This window comes from Macaca thibetana, chromosome 5 (genome assembly GCF_024542745.1).
Source record: "Macaca thibetana thibetana isolate TM-01 chromosome 5, ASM2454274v1, whole genome shotgun sequence".
Lineage (NCBI taxonomy): Eukaryota > Metazoa > Chordata > Mammalia > Primates > Cercopithecidae > Macaca > Macaca thibetana.
In genome coordinates, this window is record NC_065582.1 from 147,178,916 (window position 1) to 147,201,251 (window position 22,336).

The 22,336-nt window shown below is 43.0% G+C and overlaps 1 protein-coding gene across 1 annotated transcript in view; it reads left to right on the forward strand.

Moving 5' to 3' along the window:
* Positions 1-22,336, forward strand: part of SMIM14 (small integral membrane protein 14) — a 720,432-nt gene that overhangs the window by 667,440 nt on the left and 30,656 nt on the right. The window contains exon 3 of the mRNA XM_050790394.1: positions 2,228-2,337. Within this exon, the coding sequence (XP_050646351.1) occupies positions 2,263-2,337 (75 nt within the window). The 5' untranslated portion in view covers positions 2,228-2,262. The remainder of the gene's footprint in view (positions 1-2,227; positions 2,338-22,336) is intronic.

The window sequence follows — 22,336 nt, forward strand, 5'->3', positions numbered from 1 at the left end:
AATTCCTGGGCTCAAATGGTTCTCCTGTCCCACCCACCCAAGTAGCTGGGACTACTGGTTTATCACCCTTTTTTCTGTTATTTCATTTTTGATAGCTACTGTTATTATGTCTTCAAGTTCAGTAATCTTTTCTTCTGTAATGTCTAATATGCTGTTAAACCCATCTGGTATATTTTTCATCTCAGACACTTGTTTTAATCTCTACAAGTCCAATTGGATAATTTTACTATCTTTTTTTTTTTTTTTTTTTTGAGACGGAGTCTTGCTCTGTCGCCCAGGCTGGAGTGCAGTGGCCGGATCTCAGCTCACTGCAAGCTCCGCCTCCCGGGTTCACGCCATTCTCCTGCCTCAGCCTCCCGAGTAGCTGGGACTACAGGCGCCCACAACCGCGCCCGGCTAATTTTTTGTATTTTTAGTAGAGACGGAGTTTCACCGTGGTCTCGATCTCCTGACCTTGTGATCCGCCCGTCTCGGCCTCCCAAAGTGCTGGGATTACAGGCATGAGCCACCATGCCCGGCCAATTTTACTATCTTTAATGTCTCTCCTTAATATAGTCATTCTTCTAGTTTCTTCGGGTTTTTCCACCCCGTAATTGGGCCTAGAGTCTCCTTGAGGCAGTAAACTGGGCCAGTGATAGGGCTCACCTCATTTGTTTTTCTGTCTCTGAGGTATTACTATTCTTTGTAGCCTCATGTTTGATGTCTTTTTTTTTTTTTTTTTTTTTTTTTTGATGGAGTCTTGCCCTGTCGCCAGGCTGGAGTGCAGTGGCGCAATCTTGGCTCACTGCAACCTCTGCCTCACGGGTTCAAGCGATTCTCCTGTCTCAGCCTCCTGAGTAGCTGTGACTACAGGCACACGCCACCATGCCCGGCTAATTTTTGTGTTTTTAGTAGAGACGGGGTTTCACCATGTTGGCCAGGATGGCCTCTATCTCCTGACCTTGTGATCCACCCGCCTCGGCATCCCAAAGTGCTGGGATTACAGGTGTGAGACACCGTGCCTGGCCCTTTTTTTTTTTTTTTTTTAAATGTGAACTCACTGTGTTGCCCAGGCTGGAATGCAGTGGCATGATCATGGCTTATTGCAGCCTTGACTGCCTGGGCTCAAACAATCCTCCCACCTCAGCCTTCTGAGTAGCTGGGACCCAGGTGTGTGCCACTGCCACAGTGCCCGACTAAGTTTTAAATTATTTTTAGAGATGAGGTCTCACTAGGTTTCTCTGGTTGATCTCAAACTCCTGGGCTCAGGTGATCCTCCCTCCTCAGCCTCCCAAAGTGCTGGAATTACAGGAGTCAGCTATCATGCCTGGCCTTAATGTCTTAAAAACAATTGTTTCTGGCCAGGCATTGTGGCTCACACTTGTAATCCTAGCACTTTGGGAGGCCGAGGCGGGCAGCTCACCTGAGGTCAGGAGTTTGAGACCACCCTGGCCAACATGGCAAAACCCCATCTCTACTAAAAATACGAAAATTAGCCGGGCGTGGTGTGCGCCTGTAATCCCAGCTACTCAGGAAGCTGAGGCAGGAGAATCTCTTGAACCCAGGAGGCGGAGGTTGCAGTGAGCCGACATCACACCACTGTACTCCAGCCTGGGTGACAGAGTGAGACTCTGTCTAAAAAAAAAAAAAAAAAAAAAAAAAATATATATATATATATATATGTATGTATGTATAAAAATAATTGTTTCATGTATTTTGTCTAGTTTTTAAAAAATTGTTTTAGGCAGAACAGTAAATCTGGTTGCCAATACTCCATCTTGACCTCTCATTTGTTTCTCTTTATTTTTCGAAATCTACCTAGCTATTTCTTAGCTATGCCATTAATTTCCCCCCATAAGCCTTGGTATCATTTTAGATACCTTTTCACATGTCTTTCTTGGTGGGGGTAAAGGCCGGTTTAAATTATTTGCATACTGGAGCTAATAAAGTCAAATAATTGAGTAATTAAGCAGAGTAGGTTCTAGCATCATCAGCATCAAAGGCGAGGCCAGTTTAGAGCATTAAAGACATTTGTATTTATGGGCTGATGGCAGAAGGGGTAGCCAATCACCTGTATAAATTCATAATTCATATAGGATTAATAAATTGATACAGGTCATTAAGAAATACAAACTATACATAGTTTAATAAAACGATTGTGAATGTATACAATGTCAGAATTTTTCACAGCTCAAGAGAAAGAGTAATTCTGAATAGTAGACTTACAGTATTTTTTCCTTCTTACCAGATTTAAACAGTCAAGTAAAATCAAGCTGGGTAATCATGGCAGAAGGTGGATTCGATCCCTGTGAATGTGTTTGCTCTCATGAACATGCAATGAGAAGACTGATCAATCTGGTGAGATGAATAGGACAATCCTATTCCGAACTGATCTGTATCCCTTGTATCCTCTTTGCATGAAAATACTGGTTATTGGAGAGTTTTCATCTGATGGTCACTAAAAAGTATTTCATAATTGAAATTCCACATTTGTTTAAGTTGTAATGATTAAAATGTGGCCGGGTACAGTGGCTCACACCTGTAATCCCAGCACTTTGGAAAGCCGAGGTGGGCAGATCACTTGAGCTCAGGAGTTTGAGACCAGCTTGGCCAACAAAGCAAAACCCCATCTCTACTAAAAATATAAAAGTTTGCCAGGCATGGTGGCACACACTTTTAATCACAGCTACTCAGAAGGCTGAGGCACAAGAATTGCTTGAACCCAGGAGGCGGAGGTTGTAGTGAGCTGAGATCATGCCACTGCACTCTAGCCTGGGCGACAGAATAAGACTGTGTCTCAAAAAAAAAAAAAAAAAAAAAAGTTTGCTAGCAATTATTTCATTAGAGATGAAAACAGACTACCGTCTTTATTATTACTATTATTTTTTGAGATGGAGTCTCGCTCTATTGCCCAGGCTGGAGTGTAGTGGTGCCATGTCAGCTCACTGCAGCCTCCACCTCCTGAGTTCAAGCGATTCTCCTGCCTCAGCCTCCCAAGTAGCTGGGTCTACAGGAGTGTGCCACCACGCCTGGCTAATATTTGCATTTTTAGTAGAGACTGGGTTTCACCATGTTGGCCAGGCTGGTCTCAAACTCCTGACCTCAAGTGTTCTGCCTGCCTTGGCCCCCCAAAGTACTGGGAATGCAGGTGTGATCCACCTCCCCAGCCCAGACTCCTGTCTTTATGGCAGATTTATGTTGGTGAAATTTGCCATCATGGGTAGATAACACATACGTATGTTGCCTTTTCTACTTTATATCAATACAGATAAAACTGTTTTTAGCTGTGTGGAGCTTGTTTGCCTGCTAAGCTGCTATTGACAGTTCCTGTTATGATATAGTTCAAATCCTACACCAGCATACGGCATGACAATACAAATCTCTGTGTAAAGCATTTCTCTTTTTTTTTTTTTTTTTGAGACAGAGTCTCGCTCTGTCACCCAGGCTGGAATGCAGTGGTGCGATCTCAGCTCACTGTAACCTCCACCTCGTGGGTTCAAGTGATTCTCCTGCCTCAGCTTCACAAGTAGGTGGGATTGCAGGTGCGCACCACCACGCCCAGCTAATTTTTGTATTTTTAGTAGAGACGGGGTTTCGCTTTTTTGGTCAGGTGTCGAACTCCTGACCTCAGGTGATCTGCCAACCTCAACCCCCAAAAGTGCTGGGATTACAGGCGTGAGCCACTGAGCCCAGACTATGTAAAGCATTTCTGAAAACAAATCAGTTATTTGACAGAGGTAGATTTCAGAACAACAGGATTTGAATAGTTTCATTGAGTCGATTGTAGTGGAGTCTATAAGCTTAAATACAGGGCCATTTATATTATACTTTATACTTTTTATGTGCAAAAGGAAAAATTTGACCATTATTTACAGTGAACTATATTCTTATATTATACATTATACTGGTTGAGTATCGCTTATCTGAAATGCTTGGGACCAGAGGTGTTTTGGATTAAAGCATTTTGGAATATTTGCATTATACTTACTGGTTTGACATCCCTAATCTGAAAATCCAAAATGCTCCAAAGAGCATTTCCTTTGAGCATCATGTTGGTGCTCAAAAAATTTCAGATTTTGAAGCATTTGAAGGTTTCAGATTAGGGATACTCAACCTGTAACAACATTTTATTGTTTTAGAATACTCTTGTATATACGTCAGTTAATAAAGGTAGGTACAAACATTTGCTCAAATATTTGAGTTGTCAATAACTAATAAGCAGGTTTTCTGCTGGCTCAGTGTTGCTACATGTAGTGATCAGAAATGTATTTCTTGTCAGTGAGGTACTTTTTTAGAGTCAGCATGCACTAGGACTTGGAATCCTTAAGAATGCCTCAGAAGGAAAGGAATAAAATAAGAACTTATACATTAAATCAGATTCTTGAGGGTATAGAAATATAATGGTAATGTGATGGCTCTGATAACTTTATGTAAAAATAGATGAGTCTAAGGAGAGAATATTTGTTTATGAAGCAATAAGCCGATAGTTTTTGTTTGTTTTTTGACATGGAGTCTCGCTCTGTTGCCCAGGCTGGAGTGCAATGACCCAATCTTTGCTCACTGCAACCTCCGCCTCCTGGATTCAAATGATTCTCATGCCTCAGCCTCCCGAGCAGCTGGGATTACAGGTGCCTGCCACCACGCCGAGCTGTTTTTTATATTTTTAGTAGAGATGGGGTTTTACCATGTTGGCCAGGCTGGTCTCGAACTCCTGACCTCAGGTGATCTGCCTGCCTTGGCCTCCCAAAGTGCTGGGATTACAGGCGTGAGCCACTGTGCCCAGCCAATATTCTTTTCTGATAGGCTTTTCAACCTCTCATACATCCGTTATCATCATTTTTTTTGAGACATGATTTTGCTGTCACACAGGCTGTAGGGCAGTGGCACGATCTCTGCTCACTGCAACCTCTGTCTCCCGGGCTCAAGGAGTCCTCCTACCTCAGTCTCTTGAGTAGCTGGGACCACAGGCACCAGCCACCACACCTAGCTAACTTTTTTTTTTTTTTTTTGTAGAGGCGGTGGGGTTCCACCATGTTGCCCAGGCTGGTCTTGAACTCCTGAGCTCAATAAGTGCTGGGATTACAGGCCTGAGTCCCGCACTAGCCTTTTTTTTTTTTTTTTTTTTTTTTTTTTTTTTTTTGAGTCAGGGTCTTATTCTTTCCCCCAAGCTAGAGTGCAGTGGTGTGGTCATAGCTCACTGCAACCTTGAACTCCTGGGCTCAAGCAATCCTCCCACTTTAGCCTCCCAGGTAGCTAGGATTACAGGCATGCACCACCATGCCCAACTAATTTTTTACATTTTGGTAGAGATGGGATCTCCCCAGGTTGCCCAGGCTGGTCTCGAACTCCTGGCCTTAAGTGATCCTCCCACCTTAGCCTCCCAAAGTGTTGGGATTATAGGCATGAGCCACTGCACCCCACCTCATCCGTTATCTTCTACTTTTATACTTCAGAGGGCCTTTTTTCTTAGTACCTGTTGTCTGACAGCTCTATAGAACTCTAAGTTAACTCCCAGTCTGAATTTTTTTTGTTGTTTTTGAGACAGAGTCTCGCTCTGTCGCCCAGGCTGGAGTGCAGTGGCCGGGATCTCAGCTCACTGCAAGCTCCGCCTCCTGGGTTCACGCCATTCTCCTGCCTCAGCTTCCCGAGTAGCTGGGACTACAGGCGCCCGCCACCTCACCCGGCTAGTTTTCTGTATTTTTTTAGTAGAGACGGGGTTTCACCGTGTTAGCCAGGATGGCAGTCTGTATTTTAAAAGCAATTTATGTGCGGTTATACTTTTTTGCCGTTTGTTATAACTACGAGAATTTAAATCCCTGTGTGCTTAGGAAACTCACAGATGTAGTTACTGATACAGTATGACGACAGAACAGATTTATTCTCATTTTCTGAAAATGGACATTTAATTTATCTTTATATTAGAGTAACATCTTATTTCAAGTACTAGTTTGGAATTTTGGGGTTTTTTTGTTGACCTCATGTAATGTAATTGCGTTTTTTTGAAGGCCAGAGTATCATCACTTTTTCAGAATTTGAAGTTCTTATAGCAAGTAGACACCTGGAGATACTTGAGGATTTTAATGATTATTTACAGATTAGCTCATTAGTTGTATGCTGGGCTGTGGTTTAGTTTTGCCTATTCTGTGGAAATGGATGAGCTTTGCCAAGGAATATATACAACTTAGGAGCAGTTAGGATTTTATTATTAGTTCCTTTTCATAAATAATAAAGTATACTATATACTACTATAAATAATGCTCAAGTAAAGAGTATGATACATAAATCTCTTATGTTAAATTTTTTTTTTTTTTTTTGAGACGGAGTCTCACTCTGTTCCCCAGGCTGGAGTGCAGTGGTGCGATCTCAGCTCACTGCAAGCTCCGCCTCCCGGGTTCAGGCCATTCTCCTGCCTCAGCCTCCCGAGTAGCTGGGATTACAGGCACATGGCACCACACCTGGCTAGTTTTTTTTTTTTTTTTTTCTTGAGACGGAGTTTTGTTCTTGTTGCCCAGGCTGGAGTGCAATGGCGCCATCTCGGCTCACTGCAACTTCTGCCTCCCGCATTCAAGCGATTCTCCTGCCTCAGCCTCCGGAGTAGCTGGGATTATAGGCGCCAGCCGCCACACTCGGCTAATTTTTTTTTTTGTTTGTTTGTTTTTTTTTTTTTTTGACGCGGAGTCTTGCTCTGTGCCCCAGGCTGGAGTGCAGTGGCGCGATCTCGGCTCACTGCAAGCTCCGCTCCCCCGGGTTCACGCCATTCTCCTGCCTCAGCCTCCCGAGTAGCTGGGACTACAGGCGCCCGCCACCTCGCCCGGCTAATTTTCTTGTATTTTTAGTAGAGACGGGGTTTCACCGTGTTAGCCAGGATGGTCTCGATCTCCTGACCTCATGATCCGCCCGTCTCGGCCTCCCAAAGTGCTGGGATTACAGGCTTGAGCCACCGCGCCCGGCCTAATTTTTGTATTTTTAGTAGAGACGGGGTTTCGCCATGTTGGCCAGGCTGATCTCAAACTCCTAACGTCAGATGATCCACCCGCCTTGGCCTCCCAAAGTGCTGGGATTACAAGCGTGAACCACTGTGCCTGGCCTAGTTTTTGTGTTTTTACTAGAGATGGGGATTCACCATGTTAGCCACGCTGGTCTCGAATTCCTGACCTCAGGTGATCCAGTGACCTAGGCCTCCCAAAGTGCTGGGATTACAGGTTTGAGCCACCACACCTGGCCCTTTTCCTGATTTAATAGTGTTACCAGTTAAGGTTCTTCATTATGAGTAATAGACATTCTGGATGATTAGGCTGGACACGGTGGCTCATGCCTGTAATCCCAGCACTTTGGGAGGCTGAGGCGGGTGGATCACTTGAGACCAGGAGTTTGAGAAAGGAGTTATTAAAGAATATTTTGTAGCTCACATTGGAGAGCCTGGCATGGGAAATAGGATAAAAGGCAGGGTAAGTGGTCAAAACTAGAACCAAAGTCATGCCCCAATGCCAGCTGGGCTAAGATGCTTATGCCTCTGGATTCCAGAGTTTTGTGTATCCAGATGTTGACACATCTTTTCCATTTGGAAACTAATAGGTTTTTAAATTTGACATGTGTGTAACCAAATTTATCTTGCCCCTAAGCTTACATTCCTCTGTCTTCCCTATTTATTTCAGTATTCTGAATGTTCAGGTAACAATTTCAGTTCAATTATCTTTTACCCTCTCTCTCTCTCTTTTTTTTTTTTATTGTTGTTTTTGAGATGGAGTCTCACTCTGTTGTTTAGGCTGGAGTGCAGTGGCACGATCTTGGCTCACTGCAATCTCTGCCTCCTGAGTTCAAGTGATTCTCCTGCCTCAGCTGGGTGTGGTGGCGTGTGCCACCACGCCCAGGTAATTTTTGTAATTTTAGTAGAGACGGGGTTTCACCATATTGGTAGTATTCACCAAAACTACCAGGATGGTCTTAATCTCTTGATGTCGTGATCCACCTGCCTCAGCCTCCCAAAGTGCTGGGATTACAGGTGTGAGCCACCATGCCCGGCCTACCCTCTTCTTTCAACCCACGTCTGATGCAGAATCATCCTTTGGGTCAACCTTAAAAATACATCCAGAATCCAGCCATTTTTCACACCTCCAATGCAACACCTTGGTCTAATCTACCGTCATCTCTTGCCTGGATTGCTGCATTTAGCCACTTTATGGATCACCTTGTTTCTGCCTTCTTGCTACCCCCAAGCCCCTTCAAGTTTAGTCTCACTACAGCAGTTGAAGTGATCCATTTTAGTGAAGTCAGTAATGTTTCTCCTTTGCTCAGATTCCTACAGTATCTTCCATGAGACTCAGAGTAAAAAAACAAAATTTACATGGCCCTGTGTGATCTGTCCCCTTCCACCCTACTCTTCTCCTTTGCCCACTTTGTTCTAACAATTCTGGCCTGCTTGCTGTTCCTGGAAAACAGGTCACATACTAAGGGTCAAGAATCTAAATGACTTTAGATTTCTTAACAGCAAAACTGGAAACTAAAAGGCATTGGCACAGTGGCTTCAAAATCCTGAAGGGAAATCATTACCAATCCAGCATTCTGTATCCAGCCAATCTCTCAATCAAGTTGGGGGAGTATGCTTTTGTAGAAAGTTCCTAGAGGATGAACTATTTTTCACTGAAATGAAGGCATAAGCCAAGAAAGAAGACTAGGAGTTTGAGTATAGAAAGCAGATCTAGCACAGATGAGAAACAAAGTACCTTTCAGGATGATGGTGAAGGGACATCCCAGGGTGGCAGCTGTGCATCAGGACTACAGGGAGCTGGCTTAGTTGCGGGGGAGTCGGGGGAGCGGGGTCACATGGCTCTGGGAGAGACTTCTTTAGAAAGATGGATTGGTGGCCGGGCGCGGTGGCTCAAGCCTGTAATCCCAGCACTTTGGGAGGCCGAGACGGGCGGATCACGAGGTCAGGAGATCGAGACCATCCTGGCTAACACGGTGAAACCCCTCTCTACTAAAAAATACAAAAAAGTAGCCGGGTGAGGTGGCGGGCGCCTGTAGTCCCAGCTACTCGGGAGGCTGAGGCAGGAGAATGGCGTAAACCTGGGAGGCGGAGCTTGCAGTGAGCTGAGATCCGGCCACTGCACCCCAGCCTGGGCGGCAGAGCAAGACTCCGTCTCAAAAAAAAAAAAAAAAAAAAAAAAGAAAGATGGATTGGTACAATACGTGGTGAGTCTAGACATCTCGTGATCTAGGGAACTGTGAACAAGTTTTGAAAAGTCATAGAAACATGCAAAAAAATGTACTAACTTTAAAGAAACACATGAAGTAGTACAGAAAAGAAAAAGTAATTACAGTATAGTTTACTGTGTGGCTCAACTGTGAAGAACATTTATATAGTTATAATAATGTGATAATTGAGTATTGAACTAAACAACTTTATGATACAACCATTATTAGGGGATGGAAAGTATACACGAGGTCAGGGAGAAGTAGATCTTCACACTCTATACTGGTACGTCTGTGGATATTGTTTAACATGGAAAAATCAAGAAGTTGCAATAATGCATATTTATATATAAAAGACATGGAGGTAAGCAGTAAAACAATCAGCTAAAAGTTGAAAATGGTTGCTTCTGGAGGCAGAAGTGGGTAGGAGGATGAAAAATTACTATTTTTCAGAACAAACCTTACAGAACTGTTTGACTCTAAATTGTGTACATGAATAACTAAAACAATTAAAACTACCAAACAAAACAGAAAGCAAAACCTTTCAGTGAGTGCAAAAAGGAGGAATAGGTCTACTGAGTAGCTGGATCTGTTGTACCTCTTTTCCCTTCTATGCAATATTAAGTAACTGGCTTAGGCCTTTGCTACCAGGCTAAAACCACAAGAGTTGTTGTCTAAGACAAGTAGAAAACTTTTCTGGGGGAGGATTCCTAGTTGTATGTTAAGGACCAAGAGGGAAACCAAGGAAACCCCAGACTCTCTACAGTGGCTGTAAATAAAGTAGGAAGGAAGAGAAAAAACGCTTGGTTTTGGAATGAAATGTACTATAAAGTCTTGTAATGAAGTCTTCCTTACTTTGAGAGTTAGGAGGCTCTTTAGGGCTGGGCGCGGTGGCTCAAGCCTGTAATCCCAGCACTTTGGGAGGCCGAGACGGGCGGATCACAAGGTCTGGAGATCGAGACTATCCTGGCGAACACGGTGAAACCCTGTCTCTACTAAAAAATACAAAAATTAGCTGGGCGAAGTGGTGGGTGCCTGTAGTCCCAGCTACTCGGGAGGCTGGGGCAGGAGAAGGGTGTAAACCCGGGAGGCGGAGCTTGCAGTGAGCTGAGATCCGACCACTGCACCCCAGCCTGGGCGACAGAGCCAGACTCCGTCTCAAAAAAAAAAAAAAAAAAAAAGAGGCTCTTTAGCCTGCCTGCGTACTTCCTTGATTAGGGAAGCTGTCTGTATACCCTAACTGTTCATTGAGCTAGTCCTTCACTAATGTGAGCAGAAAAACAGGCAAAGTAGTTGAAGAAAATAAAAGGACCATGATGTAGTTAGAAGACAAGCTGAAATAAATACTTACAAACAGGAAAAATCATGAACATTATGGTTATAAATGCAGACTCGTACATGTTTGTTTTGTTGGGTTTAAATACCTCCAGTGACAGTCTGGCCAACATAGTGAAACCCTGTCTCTACTAAAAATACAAAAATTAGCTGGGTGTGGTGGTGTGCACCTATAACCCCAGCTACTCGGGAGGCCGAGGCAGGAGAATCGCTTGCACCCCAGAGGCGGAGGTTGCAGTGAGCTTAGATGATGCCACTGCACACTCCAGCCTGGGCAACAGAGCAAGACTCCGTTTCAAAACAAAAAACAAAAACCACCAGTGACAATGACTTTCTGAAATGGAGGACAGGTCTTGGTAGCTTTAAATAAAACTAAGTACAATTTTTCCTGATTTAAATGCTAAAGTCCAGTTAAATTCCTTGAAAAGTCAATACCATCTAAAAATTACTTTATATTTTTCTGTCAGATAAGGTTAGATTATAGGCTCAGGGTTTTCATTTTTGTGAACGTCTGGTAGGACATTTTTAAGCCATGTAGGATGCAAGCCAATCACAACAACCAAAAACCTGCTTCTCAGATGTCCAGAATACCCTAAGGGAGTCATTTGGATGCATAAGGGAACCAGTGAGAGGAGAAGCAGGCTAAAAAAAAAAAAAAAAAAGGAAACCTGGGCCAGGCACCATGGCTCATGCCTGTAATCCCAGCACTTTGGGAGGCCAAGGAAAAGCAGATTGTTTGAGCCTAGCCTGGGCAGTATGGCAAAATCCCGTTTCTACAAAAATTACAAAAATTAGCTGGGCATGTTGGCACACACCTATAGTCACAGCGACTTCAGAGGCTGAGGTCGGAGGATTGCTTGAGCCTGGGAAGCAAGGCTGCGATGAGGTGTGATTGCACCACTGTACTCCAGCCTGGGTGACAGTGAGAATACAAAGCTATTATTAGAAATACAAAGAGAATTTGATAAACTGATATTTTAGAAGTATCAGAGAAATGCTAGCGAGTGCCATAAAAAGCCTTTGCAGGCGTGTGTATTGTTGAAGTCAGTACAATGTGTTTGTAAATACATAAAAAAGGTTCAAAGGGCTATACCTCAGACAGGGGTTACAGTGGGGAGGGTTTGAAGGGGGCCTAGTCCATTGAAAACCTCTGATGTGAGAACTAGGATTTCTTTTTACAGATGAGGAAACTGAAGTAAGTTACTTTTCCCAGGTGTTGGAACTGACCAGAGAGTGGCAGAGACATGTTCAATCCTGACCATTTAGCTTCCGGCTGTTTCTTCAGCATCGTGTTCTTCTCGGTTGATCTCCTTTAAGCACCTTAAAAAGCACTATATATGCATCTGGGCCCGGTGGCTCACGCCTGTAATTCCAGCACTTTGGGAGGCTGAGGCGAGCGGATCAGCTGAGGTCGGGAGTTCAGGACCAGCCTGACCAACGTGGAGAAAATAGCCAGGCATGGTGGCACATGCCTATAATCCCAGCTACTCAGGAGGCTGAGGCAGGAGAATCGCTTGGTCCCAGGAGGTGGAGGTTGCGGTGAGCTGAGATCACGCCATTGCACTCCAGTCTGGGCAATAAGAGCTAAACTCAAAGAAAACAAATAAAAAAAGCACTATATATGCAATCAAGGGTGGGGTAGAGGAATAGGAGGAAGGAACAGGAGGCATACTCTTCACTGTATTTTTATATTTTAAAACCATATAAATGCATTACCCACTCAAATAATTAACCTAAAAATAAAACTTCCTAAGTATCTTATACAGATATATACAAAAATTAGTAATTACAGGCCTGGCATGGTGACTCATGCCTGTGAACTCAGCACTCTTCCCAAAGGAGGCAGAGGCAGGCAGATCGCTTGAGTCTAGGAGTTTGAAACCAGCCTGGGCAACATGGCAAAACCCCTTCTCTACAGAAAATAAAAAAATTAGCCAGGTGTGATGACGTGTGCCTGTAGTCCCGGCTACTCAGGAGGCTGAGGTGGGAAAATGGCTTGAGCCCAGGAGGCAGAGGTTGCAGTGAGCCAAGACTGTGCCACTACACTCTAGCCTGGGCAACAGAGTGAGACTTTGTCTCCAAAAAAAAAAAAAAAATCGTAGTTACAGAAAACTTTTTCACTGAAGAAAAAAATCTTTAAATGCACCATAGTTATATGTACACTACAATGTAGCTGTTCAACAATTCTTATAAAACTTCTCCTTACCTTGATTTATACATTGGTAGGATTTGTTCTCATCAGAATGTTTTAAAAAATCTATAAAAATAAAAAAAAGTATTCTCTCATGAAGCTTTATGGGCACTAACAGTGGTTGACACTTCTCTTACTACTCACTCATCACTGCTTATATGTAAGTTTTAGTACAAAGAATATAAATCTGGCTGGGTTCACGCTCATAATCTCAGCACTTTGGGAGGCAGAGGCAGGAGGATTGTTTGAAGGCAGAATTTAGAAACCAGCCTGGGCAACAAAGTGAGACACTCTGTCTCAAAAGAAAAAAGGGAGGCAAATGACTATCTTTCTGATCTATCTGTATTTTTCCTTTATTTTTATTTTCAGAGACAGGGTCTCATTGTGTCACCCAGGCTGGAGTGGAGTGGTGTGATAGTAGATCACTGCAGCCTTGAACTCCTGGGCTCAAGCGATCCTCCCACCTCAGCCTCTGGAGTAGCTGGTTCTACAGGTACACACCATTGTGCCTGGCTAATTTTTGTTTGTTTTTTTTTTTTTTTTGTAGAGATGGGGTCTCACTGTGTTGTCTAGGCTGGTCTCACACACCTAGCCTCAAGCTTCCTCCTGTTCCACCCTCCTTAAGTGCTAAGATTACAGTTGTGAGCCACCTCACTAAGCTTCTCTATGTTATTATAGGGGTATTTTAAAGTACACATTATAGGGCCGGGTGGGGTGGCTTACGCCTGTAATCCCAGCACTTTGGGAGGCTGAGGCAGGCAGATCACTTGAGGCCAGGAGTTTGAGACCAGCCTGGCCAACATGGTGAAACCCTGTTGTTAGTAGTCTCTACTAAAAATACAAAATTTAGCTGGGCATGGTGGCAGGTATCTGTAATCCCAGCTACTTGGGAGGCTGAGACATGAGAATCACTTGAGTCTGGGAGGTGGAGGTTGCAGTGATCTGCTGTCACACCACTGCACTCCATCCTGGGAGACAGGGAGACTGTCTAAAAAAAAAAGTACATGTTATAAACTAATAGTGTTTAAGTTCAAGACTGATATGATTGCAGTACAAAGAATGCCCGTTTTGGGGTGCTGGTGACAAGATTTTACTCACTTGGCATGGGTCCTTCCTATGATTTAATTACATCATTGAGTTACAGCGAGTGTTAGACTATTCTTAATGCAGTTGTATTTTGCCAGGTGTATGTATGCTTCTGTTTGTCTCAGGAATGTTCAGAAACACTTAAAAAATTGAGGTATTATCTCACATCATGGACTTTTTTCTTTCCTAATCTAATACAGTTGGCCCTTCGTACCTGTGCTTTCTGGATTCGTGGATTTAGTCAACTGTAAATCAAAAATATTTTTAAAATAATAATACAAATAATAAAACAATAGCATAACCACTGTTTACGTAGCCTGTACATTGTATTAAGTATTGTAAGTAACCTAGAGACAATTTGTCTGTGGGAGGATGTTCATAGATTGTATGTAAATACTATACAATTTTATATAAAGGATTCAAGTGTCTGGATTTGGAATCTGAGGGGGATTCCTGGAACCAAGCCCCTGTAGATGCCGAGGGATAACTGTACTTTAATTAGAGATTTAGTGCTTTATAATACTGGCTAAAAGGACTCAAAAAGGTAGATAAGAATAGATGAATTCTTTCTTTCAATGACAGTGAATCTCTTTCAGTGACAATCTGGGTATCTTCATCATGTTACATATAATTCTGTGTTATTTAATAGGGAAAATGCCCCGTGATAACTATGGATTTTTTTTTTTTTTTTTTTTTTTTGAGGCAGAGTCTCGCCCTGTCTCCCAGGCTGGAGTGCAATGGCGCTATCAGGGCTCACAGTAACCTACGCCTCCTGGGTTCAAGCAATTCTCCTGCCTCAGCCTCCCAAGTAGCTGGGATTACAGGCGCCTGCCACCATGCCTGGCTAATTTTTGTATTTTTAGTAGAGACGGGGTTTGGCCTTGTTGGTCATGCTGGTCTTGAACTCCTGACCTCAGGTGATCCGCCTGCCTCAGCCTCCCAAAGTGCTGAGATTACAGGCCTGAGCCACCACGCCCAGGTGCTAACTATGGATTTTTAGTGATGTAGTAGTAGAATACTAGTATAAGTATAGAAAGTTGCCTACACAAAATCCCTGTCTAATCATAAATCATTCTTTTTTGTTTTTTGAGTCAGAGTTTTGCTCTTGTTGTCCAGGCTGGAGTGCAACGGCGTGATCTCGGCTTGCCGTAACTTCCGCCTCCCAGGTTCAAGCACTTCTCCTGCCTCAGCCTCCTGAGTAGCTGGGATTACAGGCATGTGCCACCACACCCATCTAATTTTGTATTTTTAGTAGAGGCGGGGTTTCACCATGTTGGTCAGGCTGGTCTCAAATTCCCAACCTCAGGTGATCTGCCCGCCTTGGCCCCACAAAGTGCTGGCATTACAGGTGTGAGCCACCATGCCTGGCATAAATTATTCTTTTAAGTTGTCTGGTATTCTTTATAAAACAAGAAAAAGAAAAATCAGGTATTTCCTTGTAACTACTTTAGTGTTCTTTTTTTTTTTTTTGAAACGGAGTGTCACTCTGTTACCTGGGTTGTAGTGCAATGGCACGATCTCGGCTCGCTGCAACCTCTGCCTCCTGCATTCACGCGATTCTCCTGTCTCAGCCTCCCGAGTAGCTGGGATTACAGGTGCACGCCACCACACCCGGCTAATTTTTTGTATTTTTAGTAGAGACAGGGTTTCACTATGTTGGCCAGATTGGTCTTGAACTCCTGACCTTGTGATCCACCCACCTCTGCCTCTCAAAGTGCTAGGATTACAGGCGTGAGCCTCCATGCCCGGCTGCCTACTATTCTTTTTTAAAAAGTAACTCATATCCTTATACCAATGAAAACAACCTGGAGCGGAGATTTTTCTTCCATTGAAATAATTTGCTTCTGGCTTCACCCTCTTCTCCTGTTGTTCTGCTTCACTGGCTGTCTTGGTATATAGTTTCTTCTATTAATGATAAGAATTCTAGAAAGAGAGAGCAGATGGATTTAGAAATGTGAACTTGGATTATGCTCATGTGTTTTTCCTGTTCTGTTGGAATCTAAGATTTTGGAATGCAAGTAATCCTCTTTATTTTTATGTTTTAATTGTTGAGCTCTGTATTTCAACTCTTAATCTAAACAGCATAACTAAAACTTCTACATCTTTATTGAAATTTGTTTCTGGGCCAGGCGCAGTGGCTCACGCCTGTAATCCCAGCACTGTGGGAGGCTGAGGTGGGCGAATCATTTGAGGTCAGGAGTTTGAAACCAGCCTGGTCAACATGGTAAAAACCCATCTCTGCTAAAAATACAAAAATTAGCCGGATGTGGTGGTGGGCACCTGTAATCCCAGTTACTTGAGAGGCTGAAGCAGGAGAATTGCTTGAGCCCGGGAGGCGGAGGTTACACTCTGCAGAGATTGTGCCATTGTACTCCAGCCTGGGTGACAGAGCGAGACTCCGTCTCAAGAAAAAATAAAATAAATTTGTTTCTGTAATAAAGTACTGTAAAAACATGTGATTTGGGAGACCCTTGGTCAGATGCCTTTTTATAGGCCTGAATGCCCTGTAAATTGTGATGTCTACTATACTTACGTAAGTCACTTTAAGGCCCGTTGGACCTTTCCTGGAAGAAAAATATCTGTGTCTGGAAGGTTTCTTTGAGAGAGTTCTCTATGCAGCAAATGTATTTTTGCTAGTTATGTTAAAACTTTTGTAAAATATTTTTCTTTCTTTGTTTTTGTTTCTATTTTTAAAATATTTAATTATATAAATAATATATGAACATGTACTTTCAAAAAATATCAGTACATTAAAAGTAAGGCTGAACTCCCTTCTCCATACTTAGCTTTTATTTCCTACGTTCCCAGATGAATTGGTTTGTATTTTCCCAGATCTTTTTAAGAAATATGTTTTTAGATACTATGGAATATGTATATTTTCCTCAATTTAATAGTATTTTGCATTTTTCATGTTGCTATGATAGCTTTTTTAATCATGTGATAACTTTCGAGTTTTATTTTAATCAGTAAGGAAATTTCAGTGGACTACTTTGTTTCAAATCTTAATCATTTTTTAAAATCAATATCCAGGCACTAGAAGACATAGAAGGCACATAGCCTTCTACGGTTAGCAATACAATTGGTCTTACTAATTTTGAACTGTGTATTTAGGATGTAAAGTTATGTTTTATTTATTTATTTAGAATAGAGATGGGGTCTCTCTATGTTGCCCAGGCTGGTCTCAAACTCCTGGCCTCAGGCAATCTTCCCTTCTTGACCTCCCAAAGTGCTGGGATTATAGGCGTGAGTCACCACCCTCAGCCAACAGTTTCTTGTGTATTATTCCCATTATTATTATTGTATAACAAATTTCCCCAAAACTTAATTCCATAGAACTAAGTTCATGAACTAACTTCGTTCACTAAGCTGACAGACTGTGTCTGGAATTCATACAGCTTGTCTGCTGATCATTGTTTGTGTTCTTAGCTAGAAGACATAGAAGTTGAGGGCAGGAAGTATCTGGAAGCTTGGTTACTCACTGTCTGATAGTTGATGCTGGTGAGTGGCTGGAACCTTAGCCGGTATTCTCAGAATGTCTACATAGGGCCTTTTCATGTGGCTGCTTGGCCTCCTCACAGCATGGTGGCTTGGTTCCAACGGAGAACATCGCTCCTGAGAGGAGATGGGGGAGGGAGAGAACTTAGTCTAAGAAGTCACAACACCTTTCCTGTATTCTTGGTGTAGCAGTCACGAGCCTGTCCAGGTTCAAGAGGAGGGCAAATAGATTTCTCTCCTTCCTTCCTCCCCCCTTCCTTTCTTCTTCCTTCTTCCTCGTTTCTTCTTTCTTTGACAGGGTCTTGTTCTGTCACCCAGGATGGAGTGCAATGGCTTAACCATAGCCTGGGCTCAAGCATTCCTCCTGCCTTGACCTCCCAAAGTGTTGGGATTACAGGCATGAGCCACAGAGTCTGGCTAGATTTCACCTCTCAATGGGGAGTGGCAAGATTCTAGAAGAGCATGTTTGACTTTAAAATAATTCTGTGTCTGTTTTTTGTGGCTGTTTTTGGAAAATATAGATAGACACATACATCTTTCTAGAATTTTTTTTTTTTTTTTGAGATGGAGTCTTGCTCTGTCTCCTAGGCTGGAGTGCAGTGGCGAGATCTCGGCTCACTGCAAGCTCCACCTCCCAGGTTCATGCCATTCTCCTGCCTCAGCTTCCCAAGTAGCTGGGACCACAGGTGCCTGCCACCACGCCCGGCTAATTTTTTTATATTTTTAGTAGAGACAGGGTTTTACTGTGTTAGCCAGGATGGTCTCCATCTCCTGACCTCATGATCCACCCACCTTGGCCTCCCAAAGTGCTGGGATTACAGGCGTGAACCACCGCGCCCAACTCCTTCTAGAAATTTAATATGCATATGCGTATGTATATAGTTTATATTTTTGTTTTACATAGAAGGCATCATAGTATATATACATGCTATGGACTAAATGTTTGTGTACCTACCCCCCAAAATTCATATGTTGAATCCCTAATTCCCAACGTGCTGGCATTTGGAGGTGGGACCTTTGGAAGGTAATGAGTTCATGAGGGTAGAGGCCTTGTGATAGGATTAGTGCCCATATTAGAAGAGACAGAAAAGAGATGATCCTCTTCTCTACCATGTGAGGATGGAGCAAGAAGACCTCTATCTGCAAGCCTGTAAGAGGACCCGTACCAGGAACCAAATCAGCTAGAACTTCGATCTGGGATTTCCCAGCCTTCATAATTGTCAGAAATAAATGTTTGTGTGTAAGCTACCTGGCCCAAAGTATTTGTTGTTGCAGCCTGAACTAAGACAAAAAGTGTTACTAAAAAGTGGGATGCTACTATAACAAATACCTAAAAATGGGGAAGTGACTTTGCAACTATGTAATGGATATAGGCCGGAAGGGTTTTTAAGTGTATGCTAGAACAAGCTGATATTTGCTGTGAGGGACTGTTGGTAGAAATAAGGGCATTAAAGGTAATTTTGGAGAGGGCTCAGCAAGAAGAGAGGAGAATGGTAGAGGAAGCTTCCATCTTACATAATACATAAATAATCATGTACAGAATTTTAGTAGAAAATAAAGGCCATTCTGATATGGTCTTAGAAATGAAGAACGTTACTGGACAATGGAGAAAAGGCAATCTTTGTTACAAAGCAGCAAAGAACTCAGCTGAATTATGTTTGTGTTCTAGTGTTTTCTAGGTGGGAGGTAGAACTTGTGAGTGACGAAATTGGATATTTAGCTGAGGAGATTTCTAAGCAAAATGTTGAAGGAATAGCTTGGTTCCTCCAGATTGTTTATAGCAAAAATTGAAAAGAGGGAAGCCAATCAAAGATGGAATTATTAAGCAAAAAGGAACCACAACTTAAAGATTTGGAAAATTCTCAGCCTGTCCACATAACAAAAAGAAAGTTCACAAGAGAACACTAAAGGTAGTGTTTCCCTTTGGAGTAGACAAAATCAGCATCACTAGTACCACTGTTTTCTCCAAGTAAGAGAAAATTGAGATACATTGTAAATTAGGCCTCTCTGCTTAAGAGTTGCATCAAAACCGTGAGATTCTCAAGTTGGGTGTGGTAGCACACACCTGTGGTACCAGCTACTTGGGAGCCTGGGGTGGGAGGATTGCTTGAGCCGGGGAAGTATAGGCTGCAGTGAGCTGTGATTGTGCTGCTACACTCCAGCCTGGGCACCAGAGCAAGACCTTGTCTCTTAAAAAACAAACAAAACCCCCCAAAACTAAAATTCTCCTGTTTTACTGGATACTGGATACATGGTTTCTGAATGCTTTAAAAGACTACGATTTACCTGTCATAGGTGTTTGAATTCAACATATTGAATATATATCCCAGCACACTTTGCTTTGCCAAACACCTTAAGTCCTGGACTAGGAATGTGGCTGTGATACTTTGGCATTTCATTATTCAGAGCCTAGAGCATAGCCTGTTTGTGAATATGAGGAATGTAGCCGTCAAGCACAGAAGAGAAGGATCCAACACCAGCTCTTGGCAAGATGTCTCAAAGACTCACCGTAGCTTGGTCTAAGATGAAGTTGCTTTTCTTAGCCAGGATCCTGATAATTTCTTTCATTCTTGATTGTGTTTGTGAGTATGTGTACACAGGCACTCATTTTTCGTTTAAAACTGAAAGGAGGCCAAGCACAGTGGCTCACACCTAAATCCCAGCACTTTGGGAGGCCGAGAAAGGAGGATCACTTGAGATCATGAGTTCAAGACCAGCCTGGCCAACATGGTGAAACCCTATCTCTCCTAAAAATACAAAAATTAGCCGGGCATGATGGTGCACATCTGTAATCTCAGCTACTTGGGAAGCTGAGGCAGGAGAATCACTTGAATCCAGGAGGCGGAGGTTGTGATGAGCCAAGATTACACCACCGTACCCCAGCCTGGGACACAGAGCCAGACTCCGTCTCAGAAAAAAAAAAAAAAAAAAAGGCTAAAAAGGCTCCTGTCTATCCAGCAGTGAGCTAAAGACTGTATCCTTTTCTACTGAAAGGCATAATTTGACTCCTGCTTTTCCAGCTCCCTTTACCTAGGAAAAATACTTAAGAACCAACATACTTTCCATATTAAACTGGCATCATTTCTCTAATTACCAATTGTGTGTGAGTAATTGGTTCTATAGATACTTATATAGCAGGAAAGAGTATAGATACATTACTCTTTTTTTTAGCATCAAAGGGAAGGCTCCTCCTCTTCCTGGTAGAAGGAGGAGAGATTAGTGCTGAAGAAAAACACTAGTCCTGTTCATCTTAAAGACTACTGAGTGACGGCCGGGTACCATGGCTGACACCTGTAATCCCAGCACTTTGGGAGGCCGAGGTGGGTGGATGACGAGGTCAGGAGATCGAGACCATCCTGGCTAACACGGTGAAACCCCGTCTTTACTAGAAATAGAAAAAATTAGCTGGGCGTGGTGGTGGGCACCTGTAGTCCCAGCTACTCGGGAGGCTGAGGCAGGAGAATGGCGTGAACCTGGGAAGCGGAGCTTGCAGTGAGCTGAGATGTGCCACTGCAGTCCAGCCTGGGCGACAGAGCGAGACTCAGTCTCAAAAAAAAAAAAAAAAAGACTACTGAGTGACAGGCTGGGTGCAGTGGATCACACCTGTAATCCCAGCACTTTGGGAGGCCAATGTGGGCGGGTCACAAGGTAAGGAGTTCGAGACCAGCCTGACCAACATGGTGAGGACCAAATAAGATAATAAAGTTGTTAGTATAGTATTTAGCATATAGCAAGTTCCCAGAAATATTTATTACAATTGCCCAACACAGTGGTGCACACCTGTGTTCTGTTACTCAGGAGGCTGAGGCAGGAGGATCACTTGAGTCCAGGAATTTGAGACTAGCCTGGGCAACATAGCGAGACCCTGTATCTAAAAATAAATAAATAATTTTAAAAAATTGTTGCAACAGTTGCGATTATGTGGAAGTCTGCATATCTTAAGACTAGAAAAGAATACATAGTAATGATAATTGTATTAAGGCAGTGAGTAAATCCACATTAACTTCTGTTTGTAATCCCAGCACTTTGGGAGGCCGAGGTGGGTGGATTGCTTGAGCTTAGGAATTTGAGACCAGCCTGGACAACATAGACCCTGTTTCTATTTCATTAAAATTAATTTTTTAAAAAATATTTTCTTCACTGGGCTTGGTGGCACATGCCTGTAATCCCAGCACTTTGGCAGGTGGAGGCTGGCAGATCGCTTGAGCTCAGGAGTTCAAGACCAGCCTAGGTAATATGATGAAGTCCCATCTCTACGAAAAGTACAAAAATGTGGCACCTGTAGTCCCAACTACTTGGGAGGCTGAGGCAGGAGGATTGTTTTAGCTGTGATTACGCCACTCATCTCTAGCCTGAGTAACAAAGTGAGACTCTTTAAAAAAAAAAAAACAAAAAACTGCTTTCTCATTCTTATTCAAACAAGACTAGTTTTTTTGTTTTTGTTTTTGTTTTGAAACAAGGTCTACCGCCACCAGGCCTGGCTAATTTTTCTATTTTGTAGAGATGAGAGTTTCGCCATGTTGCCCAGTCTGGTCTCAAACTCCTAGGCTCAAGCGATCCTCCTACCTCAGCTTCCCAAAGTGCTAGGATTACAGGCACGAGCCACCGTGCCTGGCTTCAAACATCGAATAATTTACAAAATGATTCGTTTAGTTGTTAATTCCAATACTTGTTTAGTTGAGGTCGTAATTTGTATGGCACAGTAATAAAAGCTAACATTTCTTGAGTGGTTACTGCATTTCACATCTGTTACCCATTTTAATTCTCACTAGTACTCTTAGATATAGGTGATATTATATCCCCATTTTACCAGACGAGGAAACTGAAGCTTAGAGGTGTTAAATTACTTGCCCAAAGGTCTTGAAACTTAGAAACTTGCAGGGCCAGGTGCTGTGGCTCGCACCTGTAATCCTAGCACTTTGGGGCACCTGTAATCCTAGCATTTTGGGAGGCCGAGGCAGGCAGATTGCCTGAACTCAGGAGTTCGACACCAGCCTGGGCAACACAGTGAAACCCTGTCTCTACTAAAATACAAAAGAAATTAGCTGGGCATGGCGG